The sequence below is a fragment of the Globicephala melas genome, chromosome 1 (assembly GCF_963455315.2).
Source record: "Globicephala melas chromosome 1, mGloMel1.2, whole genome shotgun sequence".
NCBI lineage: Eukaryota > Metazoa > Chordata > Mammalia > Artiodactyla > Delphinidae > Globicephala > Globicephala melas.
The window spans coordinates 9,240,810-9,262,007 of record NC_083314.1 but is presented as its reverse complement, the minus strand read 5'-3'; the positions used below and the strand labels follow the sequence as shown (position 1 = coordinate 9,262,007).

At 41.3% G+C, this 21,198-nt stretch overlaps 1 protein-coding gene and 1 pseudogene across 1 annotated transcript in view; one reads left to right on the top strand and one right to left on the bottom strand.

Moving 5' to 3' along the window:
- Positions 1 to 7,040: 7,040 nt before the first annotated feature.
- LOC115867756 (uncharacterized) overlaps positions 7,041 to 21,198 on the bottom strand; it is a 303,449-nt gene continuing 289,291 nt past the window's right edge. The window contains exons 10-13 of the mRNA XM_060289897.1: positions 19,691 to 19,848; positions 17,372 to 17,437; positions 8,676 to 8,742; positions 7,041 to 7,273 (exon numbers count right to left, since the gene is read on the bottom strand). Coding sequence (XP_060145880.1) covers positions 7,041 to 7,273; positions 8,676 to 8,742; positions 17,372 to 17,437; positions 19,691 to 19,848 — 524 coding nt within the window. The remainder of the gene's footprint in view (positions 7,274 to 8,675; positions 8,743 to 17,371; positions 17,438 to 19,690; positions 19,849 to 21,198) is intronic.
- Positions 13,271 to 16,268, top strand: LOC115867717 (eukaryotic translation initiation factor 4 gamma 2 pseudogene; annotated as a pseudogene).

Sequence of the window (21,198 nt, the reverse complement as noted above, 5' to 3'; positions counted from 1 at the left end):
GTGCTGACAACGCTGAGAGGTAAACGCTGCAGGTAAATACAGTCATAGGAGGTCCCCCACAGTTTTGTAACACTTACCTCCAGGATCTTGACAAGGCTTCTACGGTGAGTATCTGAGAAAAATCTCCTTGGGCTCCGGCAGTGGGAGGGGAAAAGGAACCATCTGAAATACACCAGAGCACTCTTTTCTTAAAAAGGCTGCCCTCAGGTGAAACTAGTTAACCAGAGCCTAGCCTGATGGGAGATTATCAGAGCCTAACTGACTGGGGGAAAGGGAAATACCCAACTGCAGCCCGCTCTAGCCATCCTGCCCCACCTAAGAGGGGAGAGAAAACTGAGAAACACTTGTGAAGCTCATAGCCCAGAGGCCTCCACTCCCTAAATTCTGAGACCTAATCACAGGACTATAGAACGCTTCCCCTCCCACTCACCACCAAGGTACTAAGGCCAATTTACAGCAGTTCTTTCACCTGGTACATCATGTCCCGCTATCAAGAAAAATTACAATGCCTACCAAAAGGCAAAAAACATAATCTGAAGGGAAGGAGCCAGCATCAGAGCCAGACATGGCAGGGACGTTAGAATTATCAGACAGGGGATTTAAAACAACTGTGATTAATACGCTGAGGGCTCTGACGGGTAAAGCAGACAGCATGCAAGATCAGATGGGCAATGTCAGCAGAGAGATGGAAATCATAAGAAAGAAAGGAAAAAAAATGCTAGAGATCAAAAGCACTGTAACAGAAATGAAGGACGCCTTACATAGGCTTGTTAGTAGACTAGACACAGGTGAGGAAAGACTCTCTGAGCTTGCATATATGTCAAGAGAAACCTCCAAAAAGAGAAAAGAGACTGAAGAAAACAGAACAGACTACCCAAGGACTGTGGGACAACCACCAAACATGTAACATGTATGTAATGGGAATACCAGATGGAGACGGAAGAGAGAAAGGAGCAGAAGAAATAGTGGAAAAAATAGTGACTAAGAATTTCCCCAAATTAAAGTCAGACACCAAAACACAGATCCAGGAAGCTCAGAGAACACCAGGATAAACACCAACACAATCTGTATGTAGGCGTATCATCTTCAAACTATCGAAAATCAAAGATAAAGAAAAAATCTTGAAAGAAGCCAGAGGAATATAACACTTTACCTACAGAGGAACAAAGATACAGATTACATCCAACACCTTCTCAGAAACCATGTGAGCAGGAAGAAAGTGGAGTGAAATACTGAAAGTATTGAGAGAAAAAAGCCTCCAACCTAGAATTCTGTTCCCTGGGAAGTTATCCTTCAAAAGTGAAGGAGAAATACTTTCTCAGACAAACCAAAATTGAGGGAATTTCTTGCCAGGAGACCCTCCTTGCAAGAAATGTCAAAAAAAAGTCTTACAGGGAAGGAAATTAACACAGGTCAGAAACTGGGATCTACATAAAGAAAGGAAGAGCATCAGAGAAAGAATTAGTGAAGGTAAAATAAAAACTTTTATTTTATTTCTCTGATTCTTAATTGATCTATCGGATAACAGTATGTTGAAAATAACAGCAACAATGTATTTGGTTACATATGCTGATGTATGTATATTAAGTACACATGTGCTTAAGGATGTTTATGTATAAACAAAATGAAAGTAAGGAATGCTACAAAGGACAGGAGGGAGGAATTAGGATTATTTTGTTACCAGAAGGTACTCACACTGTCTGTGGTGTGGTGCTCTTCCAACATGGACTTGGATTAATTATAAACATATCTTGAGAATTCTAGGGCAACCACTACAAAGTTAAAGAAAGAAGTATAACTGATATGCTAATAAAAGAGAAAATGGAATCTCATGGAATGTTCAATTAAAACCACAAAAGGCAGAAAAAGAGTGGAAGACAAAAACAGGAACAAAGAACAAGGGCAGCAAATAGAAAACAGTAACAAATATGGTAGCGATGAATCCAACTATATCAATATCAGATACAAAGTAGTGCTTACATTATTACTGTTCAGTTTATCAAGGAAAAGTCAGGAACTGGCTAAAAATAGCATATGCCCACATATTTACCATATAATCTCATTTCTTTTCAATTCATATGAGGGCTAGAAAAAAATGGGGTTTATGAGAAACGATATAAAGAAAAATGCCTTTTAGAAATCAATTTTAATAAAAGAAACTCTAGTCCTTTTGATTATTCAGGATCTCCTAAGGTATGTTCCTCGGAAATCTTCTTCCAAAGTACAAAGAATACTTCAGGAGAAAAGATTTATGTGGTCAAATGGGTTTGGAGAATGTTGCATTCTATAAATTCCCTTCTGGAAATTTACAATACACATAAGCAAATCAAAGAGTCTGAAAGGATAAGGAAGATGTGGTACATATATACAATGGAATATTACTCAGCCATAAAAAAGAACAAAATAATGCCATTCACAGCAACATGGATGGACCTAGAGATTGTCATACCGAGTGAAGTCGAACACAGAAAGACAAATGTCATATGATATTGCTTATATGTGGAATCTAAAAAAAAAAGGGTACAAATGAACTTATGTACAAAACAGAAGTAGAGTCATGGATGTAGAAAACTTATGGTTACCAGGGGATAAGGTGGGGGGGAGGGATAAATTGGGAGATTGGGATTGACATGTACACACTACTATATATAAAATAGATAACCAATAAGAACCTGCTGTATAGCACAGGGGACTCTACTCAATACTCTGTAATGGCCTATATGGGAAAAGAATCTAAAAAAAAAAGGAAGAGTGGATATATGTATATGTATAACTGACTCACTTTGCTGTACACCTGAAACTAACACAACATTGTAAATGTAAATCAACTATACTCCAATAAAAAACTTAACTTTTTTTTTTAATTTAAAAAAGAGTCTGAAAAGTCCCAGAGTAAAGGAAGTTTATTTAGCCCGATGTTTCCCAAATTTTGGAAAGCACAAAGAAATTCTGGCAAAAAAAAAAAAAGTGATGTTGTAACTCAAAAACACAAGATTCTTAAGATGGTCAAGTGACCTTAGCTGGAGATGAACATGATCCATGTCTATGGCCATGGTCTCTGTCATCTCCTGCTGGTGTAAAGGTGCCCCTTTCCCGTTTAAGGACCAGCTCCTCCAAGTGCACTCTGGTTGCCAACCCCTGTTACTTTCTCAAGGACTTCATTCCTACATCATCAATTTTCTATTGATGTTTTTCTCTATTAAGATGCGGATCCAGTAAGGATGAAAACATTTCTTTGTAACCCAACTTGGAAACAGATGTTACTTGAAAAATGTCAAGTTGCCACCCATTTCTTTGCTCCCCTGTTACAGCACAATTCCTGGAAGTTTCTACTTGACATCTCTTCTCGATGATGTTACATAATCATTCTTTAGTCTGTTCTAATCTGGCTTTCTTCCACACCGCTGCACTGAATTGTTGTCAAGGTCTCAAAAAATTCCATGTTGCCAAATTCTGTAGACATTTGTAAATTCTTATTTTAATTTACACTCAACAGCATTTCACGTACTTGGCCACTCATTCCTTGAAATACCACCTTTATTTCTGCGACCTCATGCTCTTCTGCTTTTCTCCATGTCTCACCTCAGCCACCTCTGATGACTTCACTGCTGCCACCTGACCTCAAAAAGTAAGAATTCCCCAGGTTCAGTTCAGCTTACTTGTGTTTTTCTAACCTCTTACTAGATAATTTCATTCATTTCCATGGCTTTAAATAATGCATATGACTAGATTATGAGTGCCAAATGCACAGGCCCAGTTCCTAATTCTGCCCTGAGCTCTAAATTCTTAGAGCCAGCTGCCTATTGACATGTTAGCATATATGCCACGTGCATCTCAAAGGTAGCAATTCCAAAAGGTGCTTTCCCACCTTAAGCCAACTTCTGCTTCTGTGTTACATATCATGATAAACTGCACTTCCTTCCACCCTGTAACACTGGACAAACACTCCGGAGTCATCCTCTGTCCTCCTTCCCTTATCCCTCACATCTAAGCCATTAACAAGACCTGCCAATTTTCCCCTCGCAAACCTGTGCACTTGAACCTGTCTACTTCTCTGCATCTCCATTTCTACCATCTGAGTTCAACCATCTTCTCTCGCCTGGACTATTGCTATTGCTTCCTAGCTGATCTGTTTCTCCCCTTGCCTCTCTCCAGTCAATACTCCCCATGGCACGTGAGTGACTTACAAAAGTGCAAATCCAGTTGACTCACTCCGCATCCCGCTTGTTAAAAGCCTCCAGTGGCTGGCTCACTAGCTCGGATACAGCACAGCGGTCAAGGTCTGGTTAGCAGCTGCTTCCTCTTGGTCCAGTTGCTACTTTCCTCCCTGCGCATTGGCTTTTCTGCTTTCTGTACTCTTCCCCTAAACACGCTTGGCTCTTCCCCTCCTGTTCTTTCTCTACCTGATTGTTCTTCCCCTCTTTTGCATACAGCTGACTTCTTTCATATCTCACCTCAGTCCATCCCTGACCATCCTACCTAAAGCTGCCAGCACACCCATGAGATTCCGTCCCACCTCCATGTTTAGTCCCCTCAAAGCACGTCAGATGATCTGCATGGATGGCGTTTCCTATGAAGGGGTGATGGTGAGTTGGGCTGGGTGCGATTTGGGTCTTTGTTTGTCTTCTCTGCACACACCTCACACACATCCCTGAGCATGGAGATCTTTTCTGTCTAGTTGACCACTGTAATCCCAATGTCCAGAGTAATGCTGGCACAGAATAGCTCCTAAATTAATATTTGTTGGATAAATAAATCCATAATCCTCATTATAAACACAGGCTTACAAAAATATGTGATTATTCCTCTGTGTCAACCCAGATGATATAATCCTGGTGAATTTCAATGGAAAGTGAGTCTAAGGAGGCCAGTCCAGGTTACAATAAGAAAACAAAACTGCAAGTGAAATATGGACTTCCTAAGGTGATATACATCTCTAGTGCACCTGAGGTTTAGGGATGGAAATAATTCACCACCAATTTTGGGAGGAAATTTCAGCTAAATGACACATCTCATGGCATCCACATCTCCTTTTCAAATCGCAGCTTCTAATATTGTGAATTGAAAATCCTGGGGCTTCCCTGGTGGCGCAGTGGTTGAGAATCTGCCTGCCAGTGCAGGGGACACGGGTTCGAGCCCTGGTCTGGGAAGATCCCACATGCCGCAGAGCAACTAAGCCCGTGCGCCAGAGCTACTGAGCCTGCGCGTCTGGAGCCTGTGCTCTGCAACAAGAGAGGCCGCGACAGTGAGAGGCCCGCGTACCGCGATGAAGAGTGGCCCCCGCTCGCCGCAACTAGAGAAAGCCCTCGTACAGAAACGAAAACCCAACACAGCCAAAACTAAATAAATAAATTTATTTTAAAAAAGGAAAGAAAATCCTGGACTCCAAAGAATTCTTTCCTCTCTACTCACCTTTTTCAAATCTTTTCACTAAAATGTAATTTAGAGTTTAGCCACTTGAGGGCGCTTTAGATCTTTTACATGCACTCCCTTTTAAAAAAATGCCAGGCACCTTTCAAAAAGGCCAGAATTAATTTCCCTACAAATATTACATCCTTGATTCTGACACTTTTAAATCTCTATTAAATCTCTAGCTCCTAAAATTCAAACAAGCTATTTCTAATCCAGGAAACTGTGACATCGCTGGCTCATGACTTAATCTTATTCAAGTTGTCATTACAACACAGAGCCTCTGTCTTCAGTTTCTCCTGAAGAGATCACAGCGCTATCCATTTTAGGTTAATGATTCACAAGGAAGGTGAGCTTAGACTCACGCCAGAGAATTTTCGAAACGTGCACTTCTGAGCCCCACTCTGTTCATTCAGATGCATTAAATTACAACCGCCGGGACACAGCATTAGCTTAGGAGGTTTTTAGAAGCTCCCCAAGTGCTTTTTTTTTTTTGCCGTACGCGGCCCTCTCACTGTTGTGGCCTCTCCCGTTGCGGAGCACAGGCTCCGGACGCGCAGGCCCAGCGGCCATGGCTCACGGGCCCAGCCGCTCCGCGGCATGTGGGATCCTCCCGGACCGGGGCACGAACCCGTGTCCCCTGCATCGGCAGGCGGACTCTCAACTACTGCGCCACCAGGGAAGCCCTCCCCAAGTGCTTTTAATACACTCTTGGATGAGGACAAAGGCCACTGTTTTCAACCAGCCTTGCAAAAATATGTGTATATACATGTACACACACACATATACACATACATGTATACACACATACATATATACACACACATATATACACACACGTATATATACCCACATATATATATGAACAACTGTGCCTCAGAAGAGACAAGAATTAGGACCCCCCGCCCCCGCAGGAATCTCCACAGGAGTCACGGGCATTACCTAAAGCGGTCAGGAAATGACTGCCTCGAAGACGGTTACCACACAACGTTGCAGTTCTGTTTTCAGTCCCCACGGGTCCTCTACCAATGCGCTCATTTTTGAGGTGAGTCGTCAGACTGGCCTGATGTGGCTCCACATCCGCCTCTGGAGCTGAGGACGCGTCTGGAGAGCACGCGGAGGGAAGGCACAGCCCGGCGAGCCCGGCTGGACAGTCAAGAACAGCACCCCATGTCCTCTGCGCCGAGTACGTGTACCGCCCCTCGATTCCTCCAAATATGCCAACTGCACCCACATTCCAGCGCCAGCAACGCCACGAGCTCCCTGTGCCTGGCAGTCTTACAAGCATTAGTGAACACATTTGTTTTCCCGCAAGAACGTGAGCAGGAGAGCTGCGGGGTTTTTTGTGTTTTTTTCAGTACTCGTGCCTCTCACTGTTGTTGCCTCTCCCGTTGCGGAGCAGAGGCTCCGGACGCGCAGGCTCAGCGGCCATGGCTCACGGGCCCAGCCGCTCCGCGGCATGTGGGATCTTCCCGGACTGGGGCACGAACCCGTGCCCCCTGCATCGGCAGGCGGACCCTCAACCACTGCGCCACCAGGGAAGCCCCCGAGAGCTGCGTTTTGATTTTACGTCTTTTTATCCCAAGCCCAGGCAGTCAACTCACTCAGGAGACAGCAGAAGAGCACCATCTTCACTTCACTTCTCTTTGAATCTGGGTCTCATCCTGATGAAACATGAAGAAAGACGTGTTGTGTAGGAGGCGCCGTTTCCACGTTATTCTAACCTGGAATGAACGCTGACATCGTGCGGTCACATCAAGAGAGTGGGACGTGCTGTACTTCGGGAGGAAAGAGGCACAGCCTCCTACCCTGATGCTCCAGCATATGATGTCACCTGCTGGTGCCTCTACTCCCCATCTCCAAGCTGCAGAAACGAAAATATGTGCCTCTGTGGGGACTGGACGGACAAGACGTTGTGTGTGATGTGGCCAGTTGCCCCCATGTCCACCCCCACCCCTTCCCATGCTACTTCCTGGTCCGCCGCGGCCAGAAGAGGGAGGCCCACTCCCTGGCAGCAGGGACTTTGGGTGTGAGCTGTGTTCTGTCCACCAGAGGCAGATGCTGGACAGGAGCGAGAGGCCATGTCCCTGCAGCTCAGCCGTCTGTGCTGGCAAGCAAGGTGTCAGAACTCGGAGGTTTCCTGCAGTGGAGTTCCAGTCCACTGTCCGGATTTTTCAGTCTTGTGAGACCTGTGGCCTTATGTCGGGGCCAACCTCAGAGGTGGGAGCTCCTTGGGCCTGTGTCATCCCGGCGGGCATCCCAGCCACCCGAGAACCTGCTTCCCTGGCCCTTCCCTGACTGTAAGGGCTGCACTCTCTGTCTCTACCCACTTCCACTTTAAATCTCTGGAGAGGCTTCTGTTTCCTACCCTGAACCTTGCCTAATACAGATAAACACAGTGCTTAGTAGAGTTTCTGGCACTTAAAAGTTGCTTTAAAAGTGTTAGCTATTATTATGGTTTATATTTGACCTTTTTAAAACATTTAAAATTGATATATAGTTGATGTACGATATTATAAATTATAGTTGTACAACATAGTGATTCACAATTTTTAAAGGGTATATGCCATGTATAGTTATTATAAAATACTGGCTACACTCCCTGTGTTGTACAATATATCCTTGTAGCTTATTCATTTTATACCTAGTAGTTGTACCTCTTAACCTCCTACCTGTATCTTCCCCCTCCCCACTGGTAACCACTAGTTTGTTCTCTATACCTGTGAGTCTGTTTCCTTTTTGTTATATTCACTAGTTGGTTTTATTTTTTAGATTCCACATATAAGTGATGTCATATATTTGACCTTAGCCACATTAAGCCCGTTTCCTTATCTGTAAAATGGTGACCTGCTTCCATAATTGCTGTGTAGATAAAATCAGATAACGTATGGAAAGTGCTTAGCACCGGGTGTGAGGGTTCAAAACTTTTATCTATAATTGTCATTTTGACTGGGTTCCATTGTTATTTTTTTACCAACGTATAAATTATTTTGATACTAGTCTTTTAGTATTGAACTAAAAATCTTGCATACTTGATAACACCATATATAACAGCACTGTACAAGTGTATGCCAATGTCTAGGCTATTGACCTGTGCCAGATTTCTAAATGTAGTAATACGTTACACAGAGAGCCAGGCTGAACTAAAATAATAATAATATTTTCTCAAAACTAAATCATCTGATTCTGACCTGTGGAATTTTTCTTTGGACTTTGCTCTGTGACCACTAGAGGGCAGACAAACACGGTGGAAAATCAGTACTTACCAGACAAAGCAGTAGAGTCTTGATCTGCTTTTTGAATGTGGGTAGAAGCCATATTTTTCAGTTTCTCCTGTCGCAGCAACCAATGAAGAAAGTAGAATAATGATGCTTCATATGTAAGAACACAAATTTCAGTTAAAGTATCATGTATTTGTTTGAACTTAATAGTTTCATAAAATTAATAAGCACAATTTTCCACCACAGACCTATATAAACTTTAAAGCAAAACCACTCAACGACACATGCATGGATTTCTTAACTTAGAAGAGAATTAAGCAGTGAATGACTCATTAGAATAGAAGCAGAGGCACACTGTGGTATCATAGTGAGCATACCATGCACCTGGGCATATGGAGACCTGGGGATACACAAATGGGCCCATTTTACCATTAGGTGCTGTTGGTGCAGTGCTTGGGGTTTACACATTGTTCAAGACACTAGGAAAAAGTGTGAGACTTGTAGAAAAATCGACTCCCAACTTCAAAATGAAAACTGGTTTTTCAATTTACACACACACACACACACACACACACTCTGAAGCTAACAAACCAGACCCCCAAAACAACAAACATCTGCTGGGGTTCTGATGGAATTGTATTAATCAATTTTCTTAAAATTACCACCTTTACAAGATTGAGTCTTACAATTCATGAATTCAATAGTATTTAGATCGTATTTAATTCCTCTAAAGAATATTTTACAATGTTCTACACAGAGTTCTTGCACCTAGAGTTAAGTATTTGGATTATTTATATTGCCTTAAATAGTATCTTGTTCTTCAAGTTTAATTTCTACTTGTGTTACTGGTATATGCAAATGCAATGATTTCTGTACACTGGCTAAAATCAGCACACTTGCTAAATTCTCTCATTAGTTGATACTATTTATGTATAAAATCTCAACTTTTTGATTATATCTTATGCAAATAATGCCTATTTCCTACTGTGCTAACATTAAAGTGTTGTCTTTTTCTTACCGCGTTGCTTGGGGCCTCCAGTGTACTAGGACACAAAGTAGTGACAGCACATCCTAGCGTTGTTTCTGATATGATGGAGGTCTTCAATCTTTCACCATCAAACACATTTGCTAAGGGTTCAGCAATTTTACTAATCTTTTCAATTTAGCAAGTTTGACTTTATTAATCTCTTTTATTGTGTGTTTCTTCTGTTCCATTAATCTTTTATGCTATCATTTTCTTCCCTTTATATTCTTCGGATTTAATTTGCTGTTCTTTTTCCAATATCTAACATTGAAATGGAGACTTGGTTTGTAGAATTTCTTTTAAAATATATGTGTATACCTTTCATTATAAACTTCCAATAAGTATGGAAAGCAAGTTGGAAATAATCAGTTTTAATTATTCAACCTGAAGTTCCCAGTAACTTCATTCTGAAATTAAATCCTTTAATAATTTTTTATAATATTGTGTGGATTAAAATCATTCTTCTACATCATTAGACCTTGACTTTCCTAACCTTCCATGTTTATTCTCTTCTTTGGTGTGTGCTACTCCATCTCAGATCACACTAGAATGCACTCGCTACAATTCTAGCTTTGGCACCCCACAGCCTGGCCGTATCTAGTCCACCACACGCTCTGCAGTCAACAGAACACTGGATCCACCTGTTAGTCAGTCAGCTCCTGAAATCTCGTCCTGTGAAACCTTTCCTCACGATTGTGTTTTGTGGTTGTTGTTTTACTATTTTGTTTTGTATTTCTCTGTATCCTAATTTAGGGGATATCAGGGTTCTGAATGTTTTAAATAAATGAACCCCATATCCACCTTCTGATCAATTCTTTTTGGTTATCAGGTTTACATTGTAAAGTGAACCGTGATTTCAGTTTACAATAGTGCCCATGTTGCTTTAATTTTGTGGCTGCATTATTTGGACCCTGTTGAATGGGGAGATGAATTTGCTTAACTTCCCCCCATGGAAGGTAAAACCAGATGAAACGAACTGATAATTCTCATTAAAAAAAAAAACAAAGGGATGGATTTATAATTTGGAGTGTGGCACTTCCACAGCCAAGTTTTTAGGTTGTGCAACATTTAACTTGGTTTTGTTCCATGGGTATAGCCTGGCAGTCACCTGACCAGTCCTCTTGGAAGTACATGCTCCAGATCACAATGGGGACATGGGGTCAGAGGGTGCATGAGTCAGCACACGCCCACAAACTCCACGAGGAAAAACAGCTCTAGCCATTTGAGCAGGTATCATTAATCATCTTAGCAGATGGAAAGCCTGTTAAAAAGTGACTCCTTCCAGATGCCAGCAGAGACCACGTTACCAAAGAACTGGTATGGCCCAAGCTCTTCGGATGGAATGATTAAAGGGGAAGGCACTCAGCACAGCCCTAAATAAGGAGAATTACCCATTGCTGGCAGTTTCTGGAAGCCATAATTCCCTGGGAACAGCCCAGATCTTTGGCCTCAATGCAATTCATCCAGGTGTGTTTCTCCAAAATCTCACTGTCATCAGAAAAAGCACACCTCTTTTCTCATCACTCCTGAGGCACATAAAAATCATCATCCCCTATTGCCTGACATGCCCTGGAGTAAACTGGCCAGGCATATATTATCAGTAATTGTACACATTCCCTGAAGCCAAGAATTGCACTTGGCCAAGTTATAGGCATACAATACATATATAAAAAATAGGGGGGCTTCCCTGGTGGCGCAGTGGTTGAGAGTCCGCCTGCCGATGCAGGGGACGCGGGTTCATGCCCCGGTCCGGGAAGATCCCACATGCCGGGGAGCGGCTGGGCCTGTGAGCCATGGCCGCTGGGCCTGCGCGTCCGGAGCCTGTGCTCCGCAACGGGAGAGGCCACAACAGTGAGAGGCCCGCATACCGAAAAAAAAAAAAAAAAAAAGGTATTGATTATTTATTTCTTAGAGAATCAGTCCACACTATTTCATGAACACCTAAAAAAAGTAAAATGCTTATAAAAAGTTGTCCTATAATGGTGGTGAGGATTAGGACCCTTTGAAAAGCCTGCTGTGTCACATGAGTCTATCACTCAACGGGGAAAAGATGGTACATAGTTATCCAGTCATTTTCAGGAATACAATGCGCTCACACTACATTAAAATGTGTTAATGATGATCATAAAGCAAATGTTTCCACAAAAATAACCAGCACAAACTGAGTGATATAGCCCTGAGGGCATTTACTAACATGTTCAATGAGTATCAAGTAAATAAAAGAAGTTGTAAAACAAAAAAATTATGAACATCCAAATGTTCACAGAAAACTTATTTTCCCCTTCCTTTTTATTTTGAAAATTTTGAAATCTACAGAAAAGTTGCAAAAATAGTAAGAGAAACACCCATAGGCCCTTTGTCTGGATTCCTCAATGTTAAGCTTTTGCTGAACTTGTTTCTCGCCTGTGTGTGCGTGTGTGTGTGTGTGTGTGTGTGTGCACGAATATATTCTTGACCATTTGAGAATTACTTGCAGATATCATAACACTTCATCCCTAAATGCAAATCTCCTACGAATGAAGGCATTCTCCTATATAATAATACAATTATGTCACTCAGGAAATATAACAGTAATACGATGCCATTTTCTAATACACGTCCATTTTCAAATTTGCCCAATTATACCAATAACGTCCTTGGTTTTTTTACTTTACTTTTCCTCTCTGGGCTACAATCTAGGGTCACACATGTCATGTCTCTTCAACCTCCTTTAATCTGGGACAGTCTCCCATCCTTGTTTGTCATTCATGATGTTGACATTTTTAAAGGTCCGGGACAGTGGTTTTCTAGAGTGTGCTACAATTTGGATAGTCAGACTCAGTTTAAACATTCTGGGCATTAATACTACGCAGATGAAACGTGTCCTTCCTGGTGCATCAACAATCATGTGCTTCTCCCTTAGAACTTTCTCTCCATGCATCCTACACACAAACTCTGCTATTACTCATCCCCAGACTCTATCGCGGGGTGGGGGTGGAGGGTTACTTTCTCCTGCCGCTGCTAACACGGCCCACCTGCACAGGACGTTCTCTCTGTTCTTCGCCTGCTACCCAAGGGTTCCTTTGTTCACTGCTCAACTCAAGTATCACACCACAAAAACTGTCTCTACTAGACTCCTCCAGGCATATATATCTCTCTCCAAAGTTCCTATAGTTGTCTAAAATCCACCCAGTACTTCATCACAACGAGTAACTTCATTGGTCCCCTTGTATTAATACTAATCTTATCACAGTTGTGTACCTTGTCATCCCACTGGAATGCCACCGAATTGACAGCAGCGACCATGAACCTTGAATTCTCTACATTTGGACTGTATTTCCCAAAGAGCCTATCAGAATCCAGAGCACTTGGTAAACAGTAATTTTGTGGTCTTTGATGAATGAGTGAATTAACATTACCTTAATGGTAAAGGAAAAAACCCATACTGCAGTTAATTCCCCTTTGTATTTAAGAACTCATCCAAGAAAACTGTTTTCAGTTTAGCCCCCCGGGGGCCATACAAATCCCCAGAGATTTTTTCCTACGTCTATATGTAACTGTACTTAAAAAAAAAAAAAAAAAAAAAAAACTTAAACAAATAGTTTAAATTCTCAAGGAAATTTCTCAGAAATTAAGAATGGAGGCCAGCAGCGAGCCGGAGCTCTATGGAGGTGGCAGCTGCAGCAGCGACTCCTCTGAGCTGAGAGTTTCAGGCCAGTCCCGACTCCTTCCTCCCCCTTCCCCCCCCTTCTTTTGTTTTCCGTTCCCCTCCCCCTCCCTTCCCTGTCCCCACAACCGGATCCTGAGGCGGCAGCTGCAGTGGCAGCTGCTGAGTTCTCGGTGAAGGTTTTTCATTTGTTCCACCCCTTCCCTCCCCACCCCATCCATTAATATTATTCTTTTGAAGAGTCTTGGTTGTCAAGCCGCCAAAGTGGAGAGTGCGATTGCAGAAGGGGGTGCTTCTCGTTCCAGTGCTTCTTCGGGCGGAGGAGGAAGTAGGGGGGCACCTCAGCATTATCCCAAGACTGCTGGCAACAGCGAGTTCCTGGGGAGAACGCCAGGGCAAAACGCGCAGAAATGGATTCCTGCACGAAGCACTAGACGAGATGACGACTCCGCAGCAAACAACTCCGCAAATGAAAAAGAACGACATGATGCAATCTTCAGGAAAGTAAGAGGCATACTCAGGAAGCTCACTCCTGAGAAGTTTGACAAGCTATGCCTTGAGCTCCTCAATGTGGGTGTAGAGTGTAAACTCATCCTTAAAGGGGTCATACTGCTGACGGTGGACAAAGCCCTAGAAGAGCCAAAGTATAGCTCACTGTATGCTCAGCTATGTCTGCGATTGGCAGAAGATGCACCAAACTTCGATGGCCCAGCAGCAGAGGGTCAGCCAGGACAGAAGCAAAGCACAACATTCAGACGCCTCCTAATTTCCAAATTACAAGAGGAATTTGAAAACCAAACCAGAAATGTTGATGTCTGTGATAAGCGTGAAAATCCCCTCCTCCCCAAGGAGAAGGAACAGAGAGCCATTGCTAAGACCAAGATGCTGGGGAACATCAAATTCACTGGATAGCCTGGAAAGCTTGATCTTATTCATGAATCTACCCTTCATAAGCGCATCAAAACACTTTTGGAAAAAAAGAAGACAGTCCAACTCAAAGATATGGGAGAGGATTTGGAGTGCCTCTGTCAGATAATGAGGAGAGTGGGACCTAGGTTAGACCAGGAACGAGCCAAGTCCTTAATGGATCAGTACTTTGCCCGAATGTGCTCCTTGATGTTAAGTAAGGAATTGCCGGCGAGGATTCGTTTCCTGCTGCAGGATACCGTAGAGTTGAGAGAACACCATTGGGTTCCTCGCAAGGCTTTTCTTGACAGTGGACCAAAGACGACCAATCAAATCCGTCAAGATGCAGTAAAAGATCTAGGAGTGTTTATTCCTGCTCCCGTGGCTCAAGGGATGAGAAGTGACTTCTTTCTGGACCGTTCATGCCACCCAGGATGAAAATGGATAGGGACCCACTTGGAGGACTTGCTGATATGTTTGGACAAATGTCAGGTAGCGGAATCGGTACTGGTCCAGGAGTTATCCAGGATAGATTTTCACGCACCATGGGGCGCCATCGTTCAAATCAACTCTTCAATGGCCACGGGGGACACATCATACCTCCCACACAATCGCAGTTTGGGGAGATGGGAGGCAAGTTTATGAAAACCAGGGGCTAAGCCAGCTCTACCATAATGAGAGTCAGGGACTCTTATCCCAGCTGCAAGACAGTCGAAGGATATGCCACCTCGGTTTTCTAAGAAAGGACAGCTTAATGCAGATGAGATTAGCCTGAGGCCTGCTCAGTCTTTCCTAATGAATAAAAGTCAAGTGCCAGATAACTGTGATTCCTTCTAGTGCACAACCACCACGCACTCAGACACCACCTCTGGGACAGACACCTCAGCTTGGGCTCAAAAGTAATCCACCACTTATTCAGGAAAAGCCTACCAAGACCAGTAAAAAGCCACCACCATCAAAGGAAGAGCTGCTTAAATTAACCGAAACTGTTGTAACCGAATATCTGAATAGTGGAAATGCAAACGAAGCTGTCAATGGTGTAAGAGAGATGAGGTCTCCTAAACACTTTCTCCCCAAGATGTTAAGCTAAGTAATCATCCTGTCACTCGACAGAAGTGATGAAGATAAAGAAAAAGCAAGTTCTCTGATCAGTTTCCTCAAACAGGAAGGGATGGCCACAAGTGACAACTTCATGCAGTCTTTCCTGAATGTATTGGACCAGTGCCCCAAACTGGAGGTTGACATCCCCTTGGTGAAATCATATTTAGCACAGTTTGCAGCTCGTGCTATCATTTCGGAGCTGCTGAGCATTTCAGAACTAGCTCAACCACTGGAAAGTGGCACCCATTTTCCTCTCTTCTTACTCTGTCTTCAGCAATTAGCTAAATTACAAGATTGAGAATGGTTAACAGAGCTTTTCCAACAAAGCAAGGTCAATATGCAGAAAATCCTCCCAGAAATTGATCGGAATAAGGACTGCATGTTGGAGATCTTGGAAGGAAAGGGACTGAGTTTCTTATTCCCACTCCTCAAATTGGAGAAGGAACTGTTAAAGCAAATAAAGTTGGGTCCATCTCCTCAAACCATATATAAGTGGATTAAAGATAGCATCTCTCCCAAACTTCATGTAGATAAAGGATTTGTGAACATCTTAATGACTAGCTTCTTACAGTACATTTCTAGTGAAGTAAACCCACCCAGTGAGGAAACAGATTCTTCCTCTGCTCCTTCCACAGAACAGTTAGAGCAGGAAAAACAACTGCTTCTTTCCTTCAAGCCAGTAATGCAGAAATCTCTTCATGTTCACGTTGATCTACAAGTCAGTGCCCTCTATGCTCTTCAGGTGCACTGCTACAATAGCAACTTCCCTAAAGGCATGTTACTCTGCTTTTTTGTTCACTTCCATGACATGGAGGTTATTGAAGGAGACGCTTTCTTGACTTGGAAAGAAGATATAACCCAAGAGTTTCCAGGGAAAGGCAAGGCTTTGTTCCACATGAATCAGTGGCTAACCTGGCTAGAAACTGCTGAAGAAGAAGAATCAGAAGAAGAAGCTGGCTAAAAAAAACCAGCCGAAGCCTTAAATTGTGCAAAGCGTACTTTTGCTATGATGTTACTGCATTTGACCTAACCACTGCGAAAATTCATCTCGCTGTAACGTTTTCACAATATTTAAAGCAGAAGCACGTCAGTTAGGATTTCCTTCTGCATAAGGCTTTTTTGTAGTGTAAAGTCTTAATCATAGTCTACCATCAAATATTTTAGGAGCATCTTTAATGTTTAGATAGTATATTAGCAGCATGCAATAATTACATCATAAGTTCTCAAGCAGAGGCAGTCTATTGCAAGGACGTTCTTTGCTGCCAGTTATCATAGGCTGTTTTGAGTTAGAAAACTGAATAGCAACACTGAATACTGTAGAAATGCACTTCGCTCAGTAATACCTGAGTTGTTGCAATATTTGATTATCCATTTGGTTGTTACAGAAAATTTTTTAACTGTAATTGATGGTTGTTGCCGTAATAGCATATTGCCTGTATTTCTACACTGGGCTTTATGTGCTAGATTTTAATATCCTTGAGCCTGGGCAAGTGCACAAGTCTTTTAAAAAGAAACAGGGTTTACTTGTACAAAACTGACCAGTTCTGAGAGATCGTAAATGCCCTTAAAGTGGTCTTTGTGGGTGTGAAACAAATGGTGAGAATTTGAATTGGTCCCTCTTATTATAGTATTGAAATTAAGTCGACTTAATTTATCAAGTCACGTTCATGCCCTGATTTTATATACTTGTATCTATCAATAAACATTGTGATACTGGGGAAAAAAAAAAAGGAATGGAGAAAAAACTCCAAGTTTTAAAGCGCCTCCTCTTTTTTCAAAACAGCATTTTCTCTATTCTTAAAAAAACAGGTCACTTGACCTGAAATAATCATGATAAAAATAACAAAAAATTGAGATACTAAAGAATATCCTGTTATATCAAGTGACTGTAGTATTCATTCTTTATTACTTTGTACATAAATTTCCTGAAAACTCAAGGCTTTATAGCTCCACATGTTCTGTTCTGCTTGCATTGGTACTCACCTCTGTTTTAGTGCAGAGCATATGTTCCAGGGGTAAATACTTCTTTCTATCTCAGACTCATTTATCTCCACATCAACTTACCTCATTGCAGATGAGAAAATGCAGAAGACTCCGGCTGAGGCCGTGCTCTGTCATGGTTTCTCGTTCCTAGGAACACATGGAAGCAACTCTAAACTGCTGTGGATTCTCCTGTTAGTCTGTTAACTAAATAGGGGTGAATTTTCTATGAGGAAAATATTACCAGTAAATGTTTTTGTTTTAATTAGGGCCTGGTTAAGTTGCTAAAGGACTGAGTGAATCAAATTACAACACAATTGATCTTCAAAGTTTGGCTTCCCACACATCACAGATGTCCATCTAAACCAAATGTAATTCTCAAGCATGGTTTATGTCAAGAAAATAACTGCTTATTGAAGCTGCCATGAAGTGCATTCACCCACGCTTTTAACAATAACAAGTCTTACTGTTTTGACACCTTTTCAGGCCTAGTTCAGGTTGGGGGACAGTGCCCAAGGAGGGTGTTCTGTGGTCTTGTGAAATCAGGAAACATTTAAAAATGCAACATAACACAGATTTCAAAAAATACAGACATTTCCAGAGACTTGACAATGTTACTTTGTATTGTGAATCTTCAAAAAGGGAATAGAGGGTTTCCTACTTCGAAAACTTACTTGGAGTAACTTACGACAACTACAGAAGACACAGCCTGAGACACAAGTGTTCCATATATATTTGCAAGTGATTTGAGAGGCAGCATCATTACAATATGGATTGGAGGCAGACAGGCTGAATTCTTCCCCTACCTCGGTCAGTAATTAGCTGACAAGTAACTGGCAAGGCCTTGGACAAAGCATTTTTGTCCCCAGGCCTTAGTTTCCGATTTGTAAAGTGGAGATAAAGTCGTAACATTATTGTGAAAATCAAATTAATAAATTCATAGTGAAAGTGCTATATAAACTGAAAAGCACTACATGAATATGAGTACATATTCTATCTGTATTATAATATTCCAATACATTTCCTTACAGATTCATAATACTTGCTTTTTCTAATTAGAAGTCCTATTCTCTGAGTCTATATTAGTACAAAATAAAGCAATTTTCTGGGCTTCCCTGGTGGCGCAGTGGTTGAGAGTCCGCCTGCCGATGCAGGGGACATGGGTTCGTGCCCCGGTTCGGGAAGATCCCACATGCCGCGGAGCAGCTGGGCCCGTGAGCCATGGACGCTGAGCCTGCGTGTCCGGAGCCTGTGCCCCGCAACGGGAGAGGCCACAACCGTGAGAGGCTCGCGTACCGCAAAAAAAAAAAAAAATCAATCTTCTATCTGATATAGTTGTCTAACTATAGGATCAGGTCATGCAAACATATGACTATGTTTTAAAGTCCTTCTAATTTTCAAATTAAAAAAATGTTTTCAAATAGGGAATAGAAGTATAAATTTACTTGTGTTTTGAAGCAGTAGAAAGATAAACCAAAAACTATTTAAAAATGGTTACTATGGGGCAAGAAACAAAAAAAGGAACTGAATGTCCAAATATATATTTACTTGGGAACCCTGGAAAAGCCTTATGTAATCAAAAAGTATAGTTATTTCAGAAATAAAAAGCTAAGCAATTCCTAAAAATGAAAAAAAAAAGAATCTAATTGCATAACAAATTGTTGACATAAACACACGGAAAAGAATAATTAAAATGCAATATTTTTACAGTCCATCGCTAGTGAGATATATCCTAAGGATAAAAATTACCACAAATAAATCACAGGCTGCATTCAGTAGGTTTATTATTAAAGACATTGGTATTGTTATTTTGAAATTATTATATGTGTATGGTTTAGGATAAATCAAACGAGTAATTAGGTGTATGTCATGTCACCAAGATTTTCAATATAAGAAAATATGGAAAGAAAAGCATAAAACCAAATAAATTAATACACAGTAATCATACATTTGAAATAGAAATATCATTTTGGATACACAATATTTTTCTTATTCTAAAAAATACACATTCTCATTGTTATGGACTGAATGTTTGTTTCCCCCCAAAACTCATTTGTTGAAGCTCTAATTTCCAGTGTGATATATTTAGAGGCAGAGCTTTTGGGAGGTCATTAGGTCACAAGAGAGAGCCCTCAAAAGAAGAGACAGGAGAGAAATGACCTCTTCTCTTTCACGTGAGGTTACAGCAAGATGGTGGCTAGCTACAAGCCAGGAGGCGGGCTCGCACCAGACACCAAATCTGCTGGCACCTTGATCTTGGACTTCCCAGTCTCCAGGACTATGAGAAATAAATGTTGTTGTTTAAGCCATTCAGTCTATGGTATTTGTTATAGCAGCCTGAGCTGACAAAGAAACCTACCTTCATTTATTTATCTTTTTTAAAAATACATATTATGTAAATACCTGTTCACTGAGCAGCTCCAGAAGCAAAAACAAATTGATAGCAATGACCACTTCTGGGGCTTCGATTCTGGTCTCAGAACTTAATTTTCCTCCTTGTGAAACTGACTGATTCCAGGTCTGAGTGGAAAATACGTTGAATAGATCTTTGGCATCTTGTGCTGAAAAGCAAGAAAGCTATCAACGATTATAGATGTCAAAGAAAAGAGACAGAGGAAACAATTAGAGCAGCTCCCACTGGTTAATTTGTGGAATAGTTTGAGCATCGATGGAAATGACTGGAAAGGCCTGAAACAGATCTTATACATATGTAAAATCATGAGTTAGTAATTATACAAAAAAAATTGCACGTGCTCATTGGTTACCTTTGATAGTTACCAGAAGGTTCAAAAAATTGATTTAAAAAAGGGAAAGGATTATGCGTGATGTATTCTGTTGTTTCTGTGTAGAGTTTATTTCATGCTGTTTTTCCAGGGTGTCCGCTGCTTCAACTTAGGACAATTCATAAGGTCACCAGGCTGCCAAAGCCCATCGTGGAAATAAAGCCATTGTTGAAGGCACTGTTGAGACTGATCACAGGTCAGCTTCTGCCTCTTCACCCCTGGTCCTTCTTCTCCCAAGAGCACTACTTAATAAATACCGTGGATGCTAATCTCCATCACAGGGTTTGCTTCCCAAGAGACCCAACCTATTGCAAGCGATCACTGCCATGTGTTGTCTAAGAAAGTACATACTAAGATAGGATTTTAGAGCTGAATCTCTTGTTCCTCAGTTGGCAATGAGAACCCCTTCACGGATGGCAAGTGGCGCTCAGATGGACTCTGGCACAAGGTGGCAGTGTAATTGCTAATATTTTCACCAGTCTGGCATACTGGTGGAAGGAAATGCATTAGCTGGTGCAGGGTGTCAGACATTTGAGAAATGGGGGAAATGGGAACAATAAGGAACAGAATTGGGTGAGCTTAAGTGATACTCTGGAAAAATAAAATAACTGAGAATTTCTTTTAAATTTTGCTTAACACACCATACTTAGGGATGCTTTCTGGAGAAAATAACTGGTTAGGAAAATGCATAATGGAATGATATCTGTCCGTATACGTCAACTAAAATACATCGTGTTGCACAATTCTTAATGTGATTTCTACTTTGTTTTTTTAAAATCTAGATATTCTGTATATAGATAATTTCAAAGTTTGGAAATATATATACAAAAAGTCCACAGTGATCACCTTTAAAGAGTAAGAGTAAAGAAATACTAACTCTATTTTACATATCTCTATGCCTTTTGATTTTTTATACTGTGTATTAATGTTAATTGGGATGAAGTATAAATATTCCTTTTTAAGGAATTTAATGTATAGGTATATATATAAGTGTATATGTATACATATGCATATATATGTATGTTTTAATATATATTCTTATTTAATGAGATTAAGTATAAATATTTCTTTAAGAAAAAAGAATACCATTGTTGGTTTTACAAGTTCTAGTAATCTGTTCCTATCATC